This window comes from Centropristis striata, chromosome 23 (assembly GCF_030273125.1).
Source record: "Centropristis striata isolate RG_2023a ecotype Rhode Island chromosome 23, C.striata_1.0, whole genome shotgun sequence".
Taxonomy (NCBI): Eukaryota; Metazoa; Chordata; class Actinopteri; order Perciformes; family Serranidae; genus Centropristis; species Centropristis striata.
In genome coordinates, this window is record NC_081539.1 from 20953491 (window position 1) to 20970767 (window position 17277).

The 17277-nt window shown below is 43.6% G+C and overlaps 1 protein-coding gene across 4 annotated transcripts in view; it reads right to left on the reverse strand.

The window, feature by feature from the left end:
- zfhx4 (zinc finger homeobox 4) overlaps window positions 1–17277 on the reverse strand; it is an 84121-nt gene that overhangs the window by 55052 nt on the left and 11792 nt on the right. For all 4 annotated transcript variants that reach the window (XM_059327370.1, XM_059327372.1, XM_059327369.1 and 1 more), the window contains exons 2-4: window positions 2162–4688; window positions 1563–1781; window positions 804–1098 (exon numbers count right to left, since the gene is read on the reverse strand). In XM_059327370.1, the coding sequence (XP_059183353.1) occupies window positions 804–1098; window positions 1563–1781; window positions 2162–4642 (2995 nt within the window). In that variant the 5' untranslated portion in view covers window positions 4643–4688. The remainder of the gene's footprint in view (window positions 1–803; window positions 1099–1562; window positions 1782–2161; window positions 4689–17277) is intronic.

Consider the following 17277-nt stretch of genomic DNA (forward strand, 5'->3'; position numbering starts at 1 on the left):
CATCCTTGATCAATATGTGCATGGCTGAGTGAATATTTGAATATCTAAATATCCTGCTCACACCATCTGAACCTATGTACAGCTTCGCTCACTATGGGGAGCTGTGTGTTATCAGTGTAATTCACTGAGAGTACATCTGCTGGCTGGGCTGTGACCTCCACACTAGAGGAGGGAGTGGGTGTGTAACACTGCAGGGTCATTGTTAAATCTCTCTCACTCCTACGGGAATCCGCTTCCTGCTGTGTGAGAGTGTATGTGTGCGTGTATGTGTGTGTGTGTGTACATGTGTGTGAGTCCTCTCCAGGGTGAGCAAAGGTGGGGAGGGGTGTGTATAGGGGGGATTAAGCTGACTTAAGAAAATTACAAATGAAAGATTAAGAATAATTCTCATGTGGCGTCTCATAATCATTTTTTAATCAGTGAGAGGGGTCAAAGAAAGGAGACAATGACAGAGGGACAATATGAGAGCAGAGATAAGAGGGAAAGAGAAAGAGAAGAGGGTGCGGCAAGGGGGAGGAGGGCTGCAAGGTAAAAAGGATGGGAGCAGAAAAAGAGAAGGTGAGAGGGCAGGAAGAAAAATGAAGAGCAACAAAGGAAAGGCAGAGAGATAAACAACACCCAGATGGCATCAGATATATGAAACAAAAAATAAAGCTGATCAAGTGAAGGATGAGCAAGAGAAACAAATACAAGCTTGGGGGCAAATATATTAAAAAGTCAACTTCTAATTATTTAGAAATGGCTTTTTTGGCTTTTTAATTGCCCAATACGTAATTGGTTCATTTACTTCTAAAATCACTCACCAAGACCAGATCCAAGAGCAGCCGCAGTTGCAGGATCTAGCTGGAACGGGTTAATCATCATCTGAGCATCTGGGCCACTGCTGCCGGCTGGGCTCTCCAGTTTTACACCTGCCATGCCCATGTTTTGAGCCAGGTAGTACTGGTAAAGCTCTGCCTCAGCCGGGGCTAGGCCCAGATGGAGGCTGTGTTGGATCTGCTTCATGTTCTGCTGCAGCAGCATCATGTTGTGCATGTGTTTTTCGCTGGTCATATGAATTCGCAAGTTCCGCGCCACATTGGTCTCATAGTCACACACCTGTTGGACGGAAGGTGGTATCATCATCATCATCATCATCATCATCAAAGCATTGTTTTAAGACTTCAAATGAAATTGTAATTCATCATATAATTGATTTAAAATTAAAACACTTGGTCAATTCATCATTTACATTTATGTAATGTTAAAAAAGGGCATTGGCAAAAACTGAAGCAACACCAAAATATTAATCACAGCTTAAACCACAGAAAAACTCTAAATGCAAGCATTTTTATAATGCCGTCATAATGATGAACTTCTGATGGTTTCTACAATACTTGGAGATAATGTGAGAAAGTATGAGAAATTCTGTTTTATAATGACCAGAGGTCAGATGATGTGGCCAAGAAAAATAATAGACATAGTGACGCAGAGGGAAATAAATGGCTCATTGTTTAGACATTGAATCAAGCAAATTGGTATGTGGCTACCACGGCTCTACAATGATACTGTTGTTGCATTACCTCACAGCGCCAAGTGGGCTTCTGTTTGGGCTTGGAGGGCGAGGGTGCACCACAGCCTCCACCAAGGCTGGCACTGGCCACAGGGTTGGCATGGTTGTGGTTGTGGTTGTATTGTACCTCAGTGCCACCGTTCTGGAGTGTTTGTACGTTGTTCAGATGCTTGTCCGACTGCATGTGGATGCTTAGGTTGCCTTTGGTGGTGGTTGAGTAGTTGCATACCTAAGAGAATTAATACAGTGATGCATGATATATATTATATGCATTTATAACAGAAACTAGCAGATATCTGATTAATGATTTAGTATTAGAATTCATTTTTTCTTCAGTCAGTGTTTTGAGATAATTACTTTAACCTTTATAGCTGTAATACTTGTTAAATAAAAAGAGAAAGACAAGACTACTTGTACTTCAAAATAGGCTTCAAAAGAATATTGCATCATCTATATTGTCAAGATTATGATATTCTTTACAGCATATGAACACCAAACCAAGAGAATTTAATCAAGGATAAAAGTTATCTATCATAATTTGGAAATATTGAAAAGATAAAGACAGAAGACAGAAGTCCATAGAGATGAAAAAAAAAAAGATGGACAGACCTCGCAGCGGAAAGGCTTGTATCCACAGGTATAGCTTTCGCCTCTGGCTAAGCGAGGGTGAGGCTGTCCTGTGCGGCAGTACACACATGATCCACCAGACTCTGGATGTTTCTCCTTCATGTGAGCGTCCAGTGTCTGCTGGTACTTGTAGTGCCAGTTACACTTGGGACACTTCAGCGTCTTGCAGGAGTTACGTGAATGCATCATCGTCATATGCCCTCCCAGTGACCGTGAGGATCCCAAGACTGTGTCACACTTGGGGCACTCCACCCCACTACCTGGGGACCCTTCACCTGGACCAGGGGTACCAGGTGTCCCTGGGGTTCCAGGGGTACTGGGATTCCCTAAGTGTTGGTGCAGAGGTCCAGGACTCTCGTCATCTCTGCGCAACATCATCATGTCAAGGGGATGGGAGGATGGCGACGACTCATCCCGTCCAGCCAGGGCTTCACAGGTGGAGTCATTGCTGCTCTCTCGCTCTCTGGCAGCTTCCAGGGAAGCGGACAGGCGGCTTTTCTCCATCTCCAGCTTCTCACACACAGTCAGGGAGGAAGAGGAAGTGGATGCAGGGCCTTTGCTGTCACTGTATAACTTTAGCACACTGTTGGAAAGGGGGGAAATACTTTGGTTTAAGAGAGGGAAATCTTTGCTACTGGTGCTGTCGGCCCGCTGGCCTGTCATTGCCATGGTCATGGCCTGTTCCTCCTCCTCATCTGCCTCCATTTCTACTCCACCACCATTGGAGTAAGCATCCTCATCCTGCTCTGGACTTTCTCCTCCAACTGCACCGGGCTCCCGCTTGACATGCGGGTACTGGCTCAGGTCCGGCCCATTGGGTTGCAAAGTGCATGTGTCCCTAACGTGGCCCTTGCAGTCACTATCAGAGTTCCGACCTTCCAGGTTGCCACCAATGGCAGCAGCAGAACTCCCACTGAGGGTTCTGTGGGCACCAGCCCCTCCCCCGAGGTTTGGGTTGGTCTCAGCCTTTGGCATGGTTTGGGTTCTGGGGGTTTGGTCATTGGAGGAGCTGCTGGCACTGCCCTTCAGGAAGGCAAAACCTGCCTGAAGGGAATCGGTATTCTCCCCACTATTGTGGAAAGCATTCCACAAGCCGCGGAGCCCCGTGTCTGGCCCTAGGAAGTTGGCAGGTGTAGGAAAGTGGGGTAGCACAGAGTTGGGGGGGGTTTTTGGTTCCAGAAAGCTTATAAGAGGTTCTTTGTCCTTGCCGATGCCCTGGATGATGGCAGAGACATGCTTGTTGCTCAGCAGTTTCTGCTCCTGATCATTCAGGGTCATACGGTGGTCATGGACAGCATGTGTCACGAAGGAACGGCTGTAGCCAAAAGACAGCTTGCACAGGAAACACATCAGCACAGGCTTCCGCCGCCCATCGGCTACGCAGCCCTCAAACTTGGACAAGTCCACATTGTTGGGGACATCTTTGGACACACAGGAGTTTTTGGCTGCACCATCCGCCTTCAGATAGTCTTTGTCATTCTTGTGGCGGAGGTCATAGACACGGAAACTGTGCAACACGGGACGAGTGCCTGCCAGCCCTCCAGCTGAGGTATTTGGGAAGGAGGGGTGGTCGGCCTTTAGGGGGTTATTCCCCAGGGATGAGGCGATGTGGAAGGTGTTGATGATCTGGGGGTAGAAGGACATGGGTGCAGCGGGCTGCTCCAACCGCTCCCCCCCTGGGCTCAGGCCGCTCTGGCCACTGCTGGCCTGGGCATTGGGGAAGGTCTGGGGGGACAGCAGGCCCCTGAATTGGAGAGGCCCAGTGAGCCCCCCCTGGTTGCCACACTGCTCTTTGGCGTCCTCCAGGATGAAAGCAGAGCCATCGGGCTGGTAGATGATCTCGCCGCTCAGGTTCTCCACATCACTATCCTCTTCCATCTCCATTTCGCTGTTCATTTCCCCCACTTCTGCAACACCCAACTCACGCTCTCCTTCATCTTCACTCTCCTCCCCTACCATCCCTTCAACCTCCTCACCCTCCTCGTGACCTCCAGTAGTAGGCAGGCGGGCGTTGGGGCAGTGGTGCTCCATGTATTTTTGTAAACTGGAGAAGGAACTAGAACATTCGTTGCAGGGGATCTCCTTTGCCGGTGCCACGGGAGATGTGGCAGGGGCAGAACAGTCCGAACCCAAAGCTGCTCCTCCTCCTCCTGGTAAAGTCCCGGTAACACTCCCTTTGTTACCGGTAGTAAAGCTTTCTCTCCGACTCTGTTCAGTTACAGGGTCGGTGGTTGCACTGACATTGGTGGGGGTAGCAGTGGACCTCAGTGGGCTCACAGCGGGCTCTCCAAGGCCATTCTCTGGCTCTCCAATGGCAGCAGGCGACGGTTGGTTGTTGTTGTTGTTGGCGACACTGGTCTCCATGGCGACGACAGAGTTGTCCTCAGCAGCAGCGTCCAGCCTCTGGCCACCATGTTCCTGCTGCCGCGATGACACCATAGGGGGAGAGTCACAAGTTGCCATGACGACCACTACATAGGGATCTCATCGCATCCAGCCTAACAGGGACCTGAGGTGGGGAAAGACAAAAAATCAGAAAGGACAACAGAGATTTAGTAAATGGTCTTAGACAGCAGATAATGTTGGCTAATTCTAACTTTAGTATAATTAATTCCCACTTACTCTCACCCCAAATTCAACCTAATATGAACTGTGTTGCTGCAAGCCTCATTTGGATGAAACTGATTTCTAGAGCAGAGGTTGACAATTTTAATACTGCCTGTGCTAATCAGGTAAAAATACACAGCAAAAGATCCTGAGGTGTTTCTTAGATGCAACAAAAAACATGACAGTAACCTTCCTCTGTGTTGCCTACCACCTACCAGAAATAAGAACACTGTTAAATAGCTAGCACCATGACAACTTTTCAAAAGTGGAGAAATCCAGTATTAACTGCTCCCGCTTGCATCTTCGTCTTATAACTGGCAGACTGAGATTGCTTGCCACAACCACAGAAAAAAACCATCCTTGAACAAAAGTTTCGTTTCTTATTGACCCCAGGGACCAGAGCTTGGAAACAGGGGAAATTAGGTATAAATGAATGAAGCAGCTCCCACGACAGCCTGCAGTAGGGAAGTTTATAGGAATAACCCAATTGTCTAGTAAATAGACTCTGTGATCGACATACCACTGTGCAACTCTGGAAGTTTTCGGCTCTGTTGTGTCCTGTGTGTGCTAATGCTGTGTTAAAAGATTATGATGTCACGCTAGTACCAGCCAGCTTTGCACACTCTCAATTTGTGGGAAACTTTACTTACACACAGAGATAATATTTACCAACCAACTTTATCAAATGACTTATATGTAGAACAGGTAATGTCCTCTTTTAAGAGGAAGAGCGGATTGGAGTTGGAGGAGTCTTCAATCATTGGCTAAATCAGTCTTGGCATGTTCTTACCAGTCAGGAGTTGCTAATTAGGCAGCACCTATTAACCTATTAATGCCCTGAAGGTATGACTCAGACTCTGTGTGGACAAGGAAAGTATATACTGTATATTGTCATGCAGCTAAGAAGACGTAGAACTGATTTTGATTTCTTTTTAATTTTGATTTTAGATGAGGATGTAGATGCAGGATTAAATCGTGAAATTAAACTATTCACATTTATAAAATTTCAAACGTCTTGTCCTATAGGAGGTATGACAGACCGAAAGAGAGAAAGAATGAGCTTCCATGAGGAATGATGTTTGGAATACCAGTGAGATGTTATCAATCCTGGGCGGCTGCCCATCTCTCAACCCCTCACTGCTTCAATCTCTTGGCTTTTCACAACAAGCCACAAATGCAAAAGCAAAGGCACACACAAACACACACACACAATATTTAAAAAAAAGCCTCCTAAGCCCACAAACACACTCACCACCCCGCAGTCATTTTATTTTGTAATCATGTGCGTAATTTCCCGTCACCTAAAGAGAACAAGAAGAAACAACTGATACAAAACCATCAGAAGAGAAAAAGAAAAACAGACTAAAAGCTTGAGAACTGAGGCTTCATTGCTACTTAGAAGAAACTGCTTTCTTGCTCAGCTAAATGCAACAAATGAACTAGTTGTGCATGCCAGGGTTTTTTTTCCTCTTGATACAGTACCAGCGCCTTTCAGATGCTTGCGTGTAAATGAGCTGGCATTAAAAGAAAGCTTTAAAGAGCCATGTTAACCTTTAACCCAATCCACCTGCTGCTTAATTCTCCCTCTCTTTTTCTACACTCCCTCTCTCTCACAACAAAGCTACAAAGCAATTAGAGGATTAATCTGCAACAATCCAGGGCTAAACAAAGCCAGTGGGAGGGACAGTAAAAGCGTGAGGAATGAAATCAAACATGTGTGTGAGCATGTTTGTGGGTGCATGTGTGCACGCGCTATAATCAGGTCTAATCTGACATATCCCAGAGATGATTCCATGGGGACTAGTGATAGATTAAAAGGGAGAAATTATGTTTTCTCTTTCTGTGTCTCACTCGGCTTCAGTCTCTCTATTCGTGAGATTAAAGAAAAAGGAGCAGAAAATTAATTTCAGTGCTTATCTGTTCAGCATGGTTGTGGCAAAAAGCAGGAGGTAGACATGTCGCTCTGTAAGCATAGGAAGGTACAGTAAGGCAGTTTTCACATTTTTATAAGCATCTTTAAGGAGTGCAAAATAATCTGTCAATAGTTCCTTTCACTTGTGTGTACACACTGTATATTTCTGTGACCACTACCAATGTCTATCTTTACTCTCCTGATACAGTAAACTCCATCTGTTTTTTGTTTTTTTTTAACCCGAGTGATTTTTAGCCCAAGTCACAGATCTTAAAGATAACAACTATGGTTTTCAACACACACACACACACACACACACACAAACACACACCTGTCTGCATGTTAACTCACACTTGTAATTGCAAAGAAATTAGCAGCAATTAGCTTTGCATTCTAAACAAGCAAGGAGTTGAAACAGGCCAAATATGTGTCATGCCATAAGAATGCATGGTATTAACACACACACACACACACACACACAGCCTGTTTAAGCACAAATTTTTAAATGTATTGATATGGCTCAGCTGCATGTATAACAAAAGAAGTAAAACATAATTTGGCCATATGAGAAAAAATAAAATAAAATAAAAGCTTTTGCACATCCACTTGAATTAGAGCTCAGTTAGCTTTTTTTTAATTCTTTTTTTTTACCATAAATCATCCATTATGTTCACCTAACATACTGGGCTTCTCACTCCAGTCAAACATATATTCATATTTCCACCAGTGTCCCTCTCACCAACGTTTGTCTTTAATGTGATTGAGGGTAAAGCTGTTCAGAAGCGGTGGGTTTGAGAGCTAATGCGACACATACGACAGGATTTACTACTTGTCACTGGTGTCATTTCACTGCTTATTTCATTGGGGAGCAACCCCTTTGAATTGTAGCTCGGACATAAAACACTGCGGTTTATGAATTATGCATCTCCTAACACTTTAAGTATGGAATTATGTCTTATGGGTAAGCCAATGTGTTAAGCACTTGGCACTGACATATCACCCCTAATGCTAACAGGTTAGCAGCTGTTTACATGTGTGCTGCCTGCCAACAATAACGTAACTGTCCATTATTTTGTCATCTTTGGCTTGAAATTAATCCATTAATTGTGCCACCAACAGAACAGTGACAAACAAACTAACACTGCTTGACTAATGCTTTAGATGGACATCAGTGTATCTTAATAATTGACCCTTATGTGGGGACTCTAAAGTGGAGATGGATGCCAGATCTTAAGTCAAAAGCTAAAGTCCTCGCTCTTAGCTTTTTCTCTTATGACAGAGCAATGAAGTGCAGTGCAGCCTGGTGTAGGCGTTTAAAGTCATACTGATCCATTCAGCATGAGTTCATTTAGCATAGTTGGACAGAGAAGTAAAAAGGTGTCTGGTGTTGTTATCAAGTGAATATAATATTTTCCTCTTCTACCTTTCTGAGCTCAGAGTAACATTTCGGACACGAAAATCTTTACACTTGCCAAGATCAATATAATAACTTGTAATCAGCTGTATAAAAGCTGATTACCTGACACTTTGTCCCAAGAATAAATATGTGGAAAAGTTATGTTTTGCTTCATTCTCCAGGCTTCACACCTTCCACAGCAGCAGTGCCCACTCCTGCTTCTTTTAAGGCAGATCATGTTACTGCTGTTCCTCTCTCTCTCCCCCACCGGCTTCCTTCGCTCTGCTAACCAACCAGATTACTTTCATTTGAAAGAGAGCGATAGATGGACAGATACATAGAGAAAGAGAGAGAGAAACTAACAATGAAGCCCAGGTTTTTCCACACTGCAGAAACAGTTCCCCTTCTTTTAACAGAAGAACAAAAGAGATGGCCTGAGCCGCTCCTACCTCTGTTTTTTAATTAAGCATGTCCCATTGCTTTCACACGCATGCACACAGACACAGGCTCGCTCACACACACACACACACACACACACACACACACACACACACACACACACACACACATACACACACACAAACACACATACACTAAGGTAATTAAAGTGGCAGATCAGATCCAGTGAGAGGCAAATAATAGCCCAGGAATGCCTGGTTTGGACACTGCTAGTTCTGATGGGAGAAAAGGGGCTAAGAAACTCTTTGGCCTATTGTTTTTCTCCCCCCTCCCCTCCTCTGTCCTCTATCCCTCCATCTGCTTTTCAGTAGCTCCCTGAGAGAGAGGCAGTCTAAATCAGGGGATTTCTCTCTTTTTTCCCCCTTTTTTTCCAACTCTTCTCCTCGCCCTCTGACTCTGGTTATTCTTAAAGCACTCCTGGTTCAGATAGAAGTTGGATCCTGTTGGCTGGGGCCCTCAATTATAAGCTTGTTCAGTTGTAATAAATGTGCTGATAATACATGAAGTGTTACAACAACATGTCCACAGTGCAGACCTGAGATACTGAGCTCCTGGTGATGTCATGGTCTCCTCCTACTTTTGTCCTCCTGTCAGACGATCACGCATTAGCCAGAGATGCAGCCTGTTAAATGCCAAACCTGTAATTGCAGTGTCGCCACACTGCCGTCTTTGTTTACATGGGGATCTGTTAGGTTCAAATTCTTCACCACTAACTGTCCCATATCTTAATGCAAGGGCAGACAGTGCTGTTAATACTGCTGCGAATATTTATAAGATCTGTAAACACTGGAATTAGGCAGATCTGTGCTTTGGGATGTCGGTCTGAAACGTTTTTTTTTCTTCTGCTTGTCAAAATGTTTGGAAACACATGTGAGCACAGCTAATAACTGGCAAAATTAAATCCAGACTGAATCTTTAAGGTGACCCATGAAAGCTTTTAAAGTCAAACAACAAAGTCAGAAGACAGCGTGAGACTATGTGTCCATTCCTTGAGGTCTCCTAGAAGGTCATCTCTCTCTCGGCATGTGGCCTCTCAGTCTAACACCAAATCTTCTATCAAAATGTCACCAAGCATTAGCCAAAGACAAAGGCGAAAGGCTCTGTGAAAGCCCCTGCATCCATCTCCCACTGTCAGTGCCATGAATAGGCCTACTCTGGTCTAATTAGACCTGTTTATTTGTTGCCATGCAGAAACGGAGGGATGAAAAACGAAGTGGATGAAGGAGGAGGGGAATGATCTCTTTCCTCACAATGCGAGAAGAGCTTCGGCTGCCATCAAAGAGCGCTGATGCATGCGTGCACAAACACATATGCACACATGCACACAATCACAGAAGAGGGCCTAATGCTCTCTGTTTAAAGTCTTAAAAGGAAGGACAGAGGGAGAAAATTGCAAAAGGATGAGAGGGGGGAGGGCTTTTGCGTGACCAAGTGTTTTTTGTCTTCTTTACTTCTTAATCTCACAAAGGGTTTTCATGCAGCTCTTGTTTGTTGCCTGGAGGTGTAATATTAGACCCTAGATGCAGTAGATTTCCCCGATGCCCCCCCACACCCTTTTCTGTCCGCCTGTCCTCTTCCCTGTGTCTCCCTAGTGAGCAAAGGCCTTCATTACCCAAAAGACACCTTATCATTATTGCAAGGCGCGGCCCAGACACCTAAAGCAAGCCCCACTCCATTTAGCACAGGAATCTTGTTCGACAAATTACCTACTCCACAAAAAAATGCCTTTTAGCAAATCAAAATCAAAATTACGCCCACATGAGCAATGATCTCGGGTTGTAGAAGGAGGCAAAAGAATGAAGAGAAAGGTTTAGATGAGCAGGGGGGACCAGGATAATGAGGAGAAAGGTAGAGGACGGAAGTGGCCTTTTCTTCCTTTTCTAGAGTAGGTATGCAGGTTCTATCCCTCAGGTTGATGACAAGTAAATTGGTCTCATTGGTTGCTCAGGTAACATAAACCCAACTGCCCTCGGGTGCTTAACTGATATTTCATTGTTAGAGAAAAAAAATATCTGGGTGACCTTGGAAATAATCAGCAACATGTGAGATGAGAGCGTCATTGGACACTAAAATACTCCAGTATGCAAAAACAAACTTGTTGACCAGGTTAGAACAAATAGTGAACCCAGGGGCTATGTTTGTCTTTTCTTCTCCCTCAGACCAACAGCAGAATCATATCACTCAAGCTACGGATGGGTCCTGAAATCTGATTTAGGATCAGATTACACCAGCCCCTATCCTAACTTCAACCAGGATGAGGTGAAAACATCTATCATGTCCTCCAGTTACAGCTTAGAGACAGCCACCTCAAAGACTCTGGGACATCCTATTGAGTTGAGAGCCCAGTTAAATTTATTTCTGCTAAGCAGTTTTTCATTATAATACTTTGGATGTGTTTCCCAGATCAGTGCCAGTGTTTATCTCCTGCTTGTACAGTTTCATAGAGACAAAGTTTAATGGATTAAAGACAACTTTGACTGGCTTTAACATTTTTACAAATGGACTTTGGGCTTACACAGTCCAGTCTAAATATATGCACAAGTCTTGCACCTTTGAAGAGGCAATATTTCAAACTAAACTCAAACTGAAACATGAAAATAAACAGTCAGACACTGCTGGGTCGCAGTCACCACTTACTGCCCTTGCTAAAGATTTTTCCAGCATCAAAGGCAAAGCCAATCTACATAGCTAATGCCTCCATTTTTTTTAACTCCCCTTCCTCGAACTCAAAACAGCAAAGACCGAGGGGAGTGAAAAAAAGTGGGGATTTTTCTTTTGCCGGCAATCTGGAAACACTCTCTAGTTAATTAGGGTTGATTGGAAATGAACCGCACAAACAAAGGGCAGCCTATGCCCTGACTATTATGACCGTGCACGCGTGCGTACACGTGCACAGGGGGGTACTATAACCACCTTAGAAGTGCATGCTGGTGGAAGCTCCACTCTCTCGACTCTTCCCCTCACTCTCTTTACCCCCCCCCCCCCTTCACCTCCACCCCCCCAGATTAAGGGAATGCACCGCCAAAGAATGTGTGACGACCTCCACTGCCACAGAGCAAAACTTCCAGCCCCTGACGCCACAAAAGGCAAGAAGGTAATTAAGTTTGAAAGAATAGAAGCACTGCCACAAACAAAGCACCAGTGTCCATGGGGAGGGATTGGAAAAGGGGGGGTGTTGATGTGTGTGTATATGTGTGTGCGTGTAGGGGGGGGTGAGGCAGAAAAGCCATTAACATTCAGTGGCTGGGTGAGAGAGAGGAAGGAGGGCAAAGGGGAACTGAGGATGCCATTCTCTCTCTCTGTGCTTCTCCCTGTCTTTCTCTATCGCAGCACGACTTGTCTGTCCATTCTTTTTATTTATCTCTCTTCTTTTTATTTTCTCTCAATCGCCCTCACATCTGGTTTGGACCCCCCCGACTCCCCTGCCCTCCTTACTCACCCCTCACTTCACTGCAACAGCTCTCCAATGCTCTTTTTGGCCTCTTTGCTGTTCCTTGTTGTTGCTCCCCATGTGAGGGGTGCCCCCCTACAGACAACACACACACAGTCACTCATACGCACACGGATTACTTTTTTTATTCCAACTCCAGCTCTTGATTATTTCTTCTGCAAGGCTACATTTGACATTTTGCATGCGCTAGAGCTTGAGGACAGAACTAGCTCACAGCAATACACACACACACACACACACACAACATCCCTGTTGGTTACCACCTGAGAGTGCTAAGAGCTAACTAGATTACGGCCGTACACACTCAGATTTGCACACACACACTGACTCGCAACATACAAACACAAAACATACACAGGCAGCTTTCATCTGTTTTGCCACATCTCCAGCAAAGCAGTTTAACTCAATTAGTAAAGAATGTAATTTTATTTACAGACTCCCAAGTAACTCCTAACACACACACACACACACACACACACACACAAACACACACACACACACACCCAGAGACTCCCACAGTATAAGCAAACTGTCCCTCTCCCACGTGGTTGGAGCTAAGAAAGAAGTATTCATTGCTCTTGCATGTGTCAGTGTGTGTGTGTGTGTGTGTGTTTGTGTGTGTGTGTGTGTGTGTGTGTGTGAGAGAGAGAGTGTGTGTGCATGTGTGTTCGGACAGTGGAAAGATCATGAGACACATTTACGTCAGATGAGTGAATCAGACAAACCACCGCTAATTTCAATGAGGGATTCTTTTGAAGAGGGGAGGAGGGTGAGAAAGAAAAGTTAAAAGTCAGGCAGAAGCAGACAAACACTGACAACAATAGGTAGCAGAGGGAAACTTTGTGTGTGTGTCGGCACATCTACTGTCCATAATTTTTTCTGCACAGCTGAGGAAAAGCAAGTCACCAACTAATTGTGGTTTTGCGGCGTTATGTGTTTAGTAATCTGCCTCTCTTTGTCTCTGCATCTCACCAGAGACATGGATTAGTGCTAAAATGATGACTGCTTAATCCTTGATTTGCCTGTGCTAAATAAATATTAATCTAGCCTGCTCATCATGCTCTTGTAAGGTACAACATACACAATATGAAAGGGCTTAGCTGTTACATAAATCACAGCCTTATCCTTTGGATGAGGCAAAAGCATGAGACCATGCACACACAGGCGCACACCTCCTCTTTGCAATAACACAGCAATTCAAAAGAGGGTGGTAGGGTTGGGATTATTTGCCAAGTGAAATTAATAATCCTGCTAAATACAAAGCCTGAAAAAAATCTCTAAAAAGCGTGTTTTCTATCGGGGTGTGTAGATGCACACAATTATAAATCACCCCAGGATCTCACTCTGCCTCTCAGCAGGTTTGTTTAGAAAAAATTACAGCTGGGAACATTAAAAATGAAAGCTACCATTGCTGGACTCTCTCTCTCTCTCACACACACACATGCACACTTAAATTGACAAGGCCGTGGTAGTGCAGCGCAGAAGAGGTTAAGCAAACATTGTCCACGTCAGTCAAGGATAGCACACACTCACAGACAGACACAGAGAGCAGTCTCTGACGCAGGCATTTCACATCCACCTGGCAAATATAAACGGCTGGTTATACTGTATCAACTACCATGAGCCTCCAATTCTCTGCTTATTTTAATATGTGATAACTGTGATGCTTGTGAAACAACTTGTATGTGTAACTTATTCTAAGCATTTAAAAAAAATTGCATTATATATTCTAAAAATACTTGCCTCATCACAGGCACAGAGGTCGGGAATTAAAAGCATGAAGTACTTTTCCAGCACTGAAGTCAGTTTTGCAAGAGCAGTAAGTCCTGCTGATATTTTGGAACCTATTATTAAGCATTACAAACTAATGTAGCAACTCCGGCTACTTGTTGCCTAACATTCATTCCTTTTTAGGAAAGGAAAAAAAAATGTCACAAATGTTGCCCTATTTGGGGAAAGATATCTAACCGTATCAAGTGGCTGAGAAACATGCCGGCAGTATAGCTTGGATAGGATATTAGTCAATGCATTGTACCACAGCAGTGTGGTTGCTGGCTGTCTCAAATACTAGTTATTACTCCATTGTGGTCCGAATGGGCAGGGACATCTTGTCTCGCCATTGTGTTAAAGTCAGCTGATTTATGTTTGCTTAACCTGTAGCTATCTGTCCAATTATACTGTTGAATGCAAGAGAAGAGAAGAGAAGAGAAGAGAAGAGAAGAGAAGAGAAGAGAAGAGAAGAGAAGAGAAGAGAAGAGAAGAGAAGAGAAGAGAAGAGAAGAGAAGAGAAGAGAAGAGAACATCTGCTTTTACACTTTAAACACTTTGGACAGAGAGACACCTTGCTACTAGTACAGACATTTCTCTGACATGGCGACCAGTTGTTTTCCAGGGGTAACAATAAAGTTTAAAGTTCAAACCCCTACTGTTTTCTAAAGACGGTACTCGGCGGGACCCTAGCCCTGTTATTATCTTCATAAACATAATCATAGGGCAGGTATCCTGACTGACGCCACAAGCTATGTGCCCCTCACTTAAACATCTCCGAAGCACTTCTCTGACACGCCACAAAAAGACTATTAATGTCTTGAGCATTTCAACTGGGAAAAATGTGCAGGCCTTGCATAAGAAAAAAGCACACATGAACACACATTTAGGCACACTTGTGTACAGAGATGGGAGCAGCTGGTATAAGCGATTTGTGGAAAAACACACAAAACACAAATGCACACATACCTTTTGGCTTTCCAAGAGCTCGAATACTCGTGACAGGTCTAATTTCTGGACCCAGGGAATTACTAATTAACTTAAGCTTTTGGCTCTCTATTTAATTAGAGAGGTCTCCAAATGAACTTTAGACCAAAGCCATTTGCTTTTTAAACAAACCCCCTTTTTCTGACAGCTGTTGTGAGTTTGCCCTCTTCTCACAAAAACCACAAGGAAAGCACAGTTGTTATTTATGCCATCATAGGCTCTTTTACTGGTTACCGTGGGAGGGAGGAAAGAGAATGGGTGGGGTGGAGGGGTTGGGGTGGTGGTGAGCAATTGAGTTGAAAAGTGTACATTTTAATTGGATTTCACTACAAACAAACAACTGTCAGATGTAATTAGCGTGGTTTTAGATTAGCACCATAATATTCCTTTATCAAATAAACACCATGTCACGCAAATCCAGAGCCAGCCCGCTGAGAGGGAACCGAGATGAAATGGACCCATTACCTTGCTGTTCGCTGCAGGAAATCACTGCTATTAGATATAAGTGACACAATAACATATTGAAATCTAACGTGGAAGACAGAGAAAAAAGGTCTCACTGTGTACTTACTGTAAAATTATCAACATGAAATAAAGGACTCTTTCTATGCCGTCTTTCTCTTTTTTTTGTGTGTGTGCGTATGGGTTATATTGCCCTTAATGTGACAACCAGGGGACCGTGGAGGTCAATGACAAGGCAGCTGAAGACCAGAGTCAGCAATCTCTCTCCCTCTCTTTTTTTTTTTCTCCGCTCTCTCTAAAACACACATACACGCACAGATAACGCTTACGGCACAGCAAAGGCACATTCGAACAAATATAATATGAATCTTATTTTGAAATTCTACATAACATATATCCTGAAAGGGCAAGCAATTACTGCATGCTCTAGTGTTTTAATAATATTTCTCCCAGTACTTTTACAATATTACAAAAAGGTATAAGGATGAGTGTGTCTGACAAGCTGAAAAGAACAGCGGACCATCCATCACCACCTCTTGACATTTGTTTAGGGTATTTTGTTAAGGAAGAGGTCCATTCTTCAGCCATACTTTGTTTTTTTTAACAATTCCTCCAAAGCCCTCCTATATCTGCTCATCTAAACTGGGATGAAACACTGCAAAACTCCCCTCTTTATTTAGTCTAGGGGCAGAGAGCTGATACATCAGTGAAACCGCTGACAAAACCGGCCCTGTTAATACCTACAATTTCATATACAAGAACATTCCTGCGCCTGCTCTGCTCTTCTTCTTTACTGTCAAAGAAAAAAAAGTCTTATTTTTTTTCGTCTTTTAAAAGCAAATAATTAAAGATTATTCCATGGCTGGTGCCAGGCCAGAAAAAAGAAGCAGGGTTTGAGAGGGATAGTGTTGGCTGGAGTCTTCTCGGGGGAGTTGTGGAGACACATGCTTGCTTGACTGTATTAGATCAGACTGAGACCGAAGTTTGAAAAGGAAAGATTCTGCTTTAATACTGTTCATACATCTCCGTAGTTACAAACTAGTCCAGGAAATGATTCATATTCAATTTGGCCAGGTTGGTGGGCATTAGAAAAATGATATATGTTTCCATGCTAAGAGAGTCAGAGGATTTTGAGATGTATTATTATTATTGTTATTATTATTATTATTATTATTATTATTAGAATAACTGAGAAGGTCTCCATGCAACTAGGGCTAAATTCTTTGGTAAATTCGTCTCATCTCTCATTACACTGTTTGTTTAAGCCCACAAGTCATGCATAATTAATTAGCCACTTATTCCCTGACGAGCCCTGCCAATGGCCTTGATATCCACATGTTATTGCCTTCAGGAATACCACATGCCAATCATGTTGCATATGAGAAACACATGCTGACACACATGCAAATAAAATACCTGCACTGAAGAGAAAGGAAACATGCTCTAACACATGTATCTTATCATTGTTATCTTATTTATAATCTTTTTTTTTTTTTTGATATACAGCATTACTCTCTCCTTATTTCTCCAGTTTTCCTTAAGGTCTATTAATGTGCATTTGTCCTGTGACCGGGCTCTGTGCCTCTTCAATCCCCGCCTTTGTCTTTGGCCAACGAGGAGGGAGAATGCATCATTTGTCATGAGACGTCTTGTGCTATTGTGGTGCATCTTTTCTCAAACCTGGAGAAGCTTAGTCATTCATCAACTTTTCCCCCCCTCTTAACTCAGAGCTTGTCTTTTTAACTTCTCTTTGGACGAGGCTGTTGTGCATTTTATTATTTTTTTCCTTTTTTGTTTTTACGTTGCCAGCTTTTAAAGCAATGAAAATACTTCTGAGAGCAATCGATAAAATGTGGCATATAACCTTTTGTACTGTGCATTATTTTGTTGGTAAGTACAAGAGGGACAAACCTTTCTAAAACAAAATCCTGCTGAATGCTTTGTGGAATCCGTTAGACGAGGACTTTGAGGCACTCACATGGACCTGAAGGGCTGAGCAAGTGTCCTTCATAGTGACTGCATCAAGGAGTATAGAGGACAGGAAATGTCACAGTCTG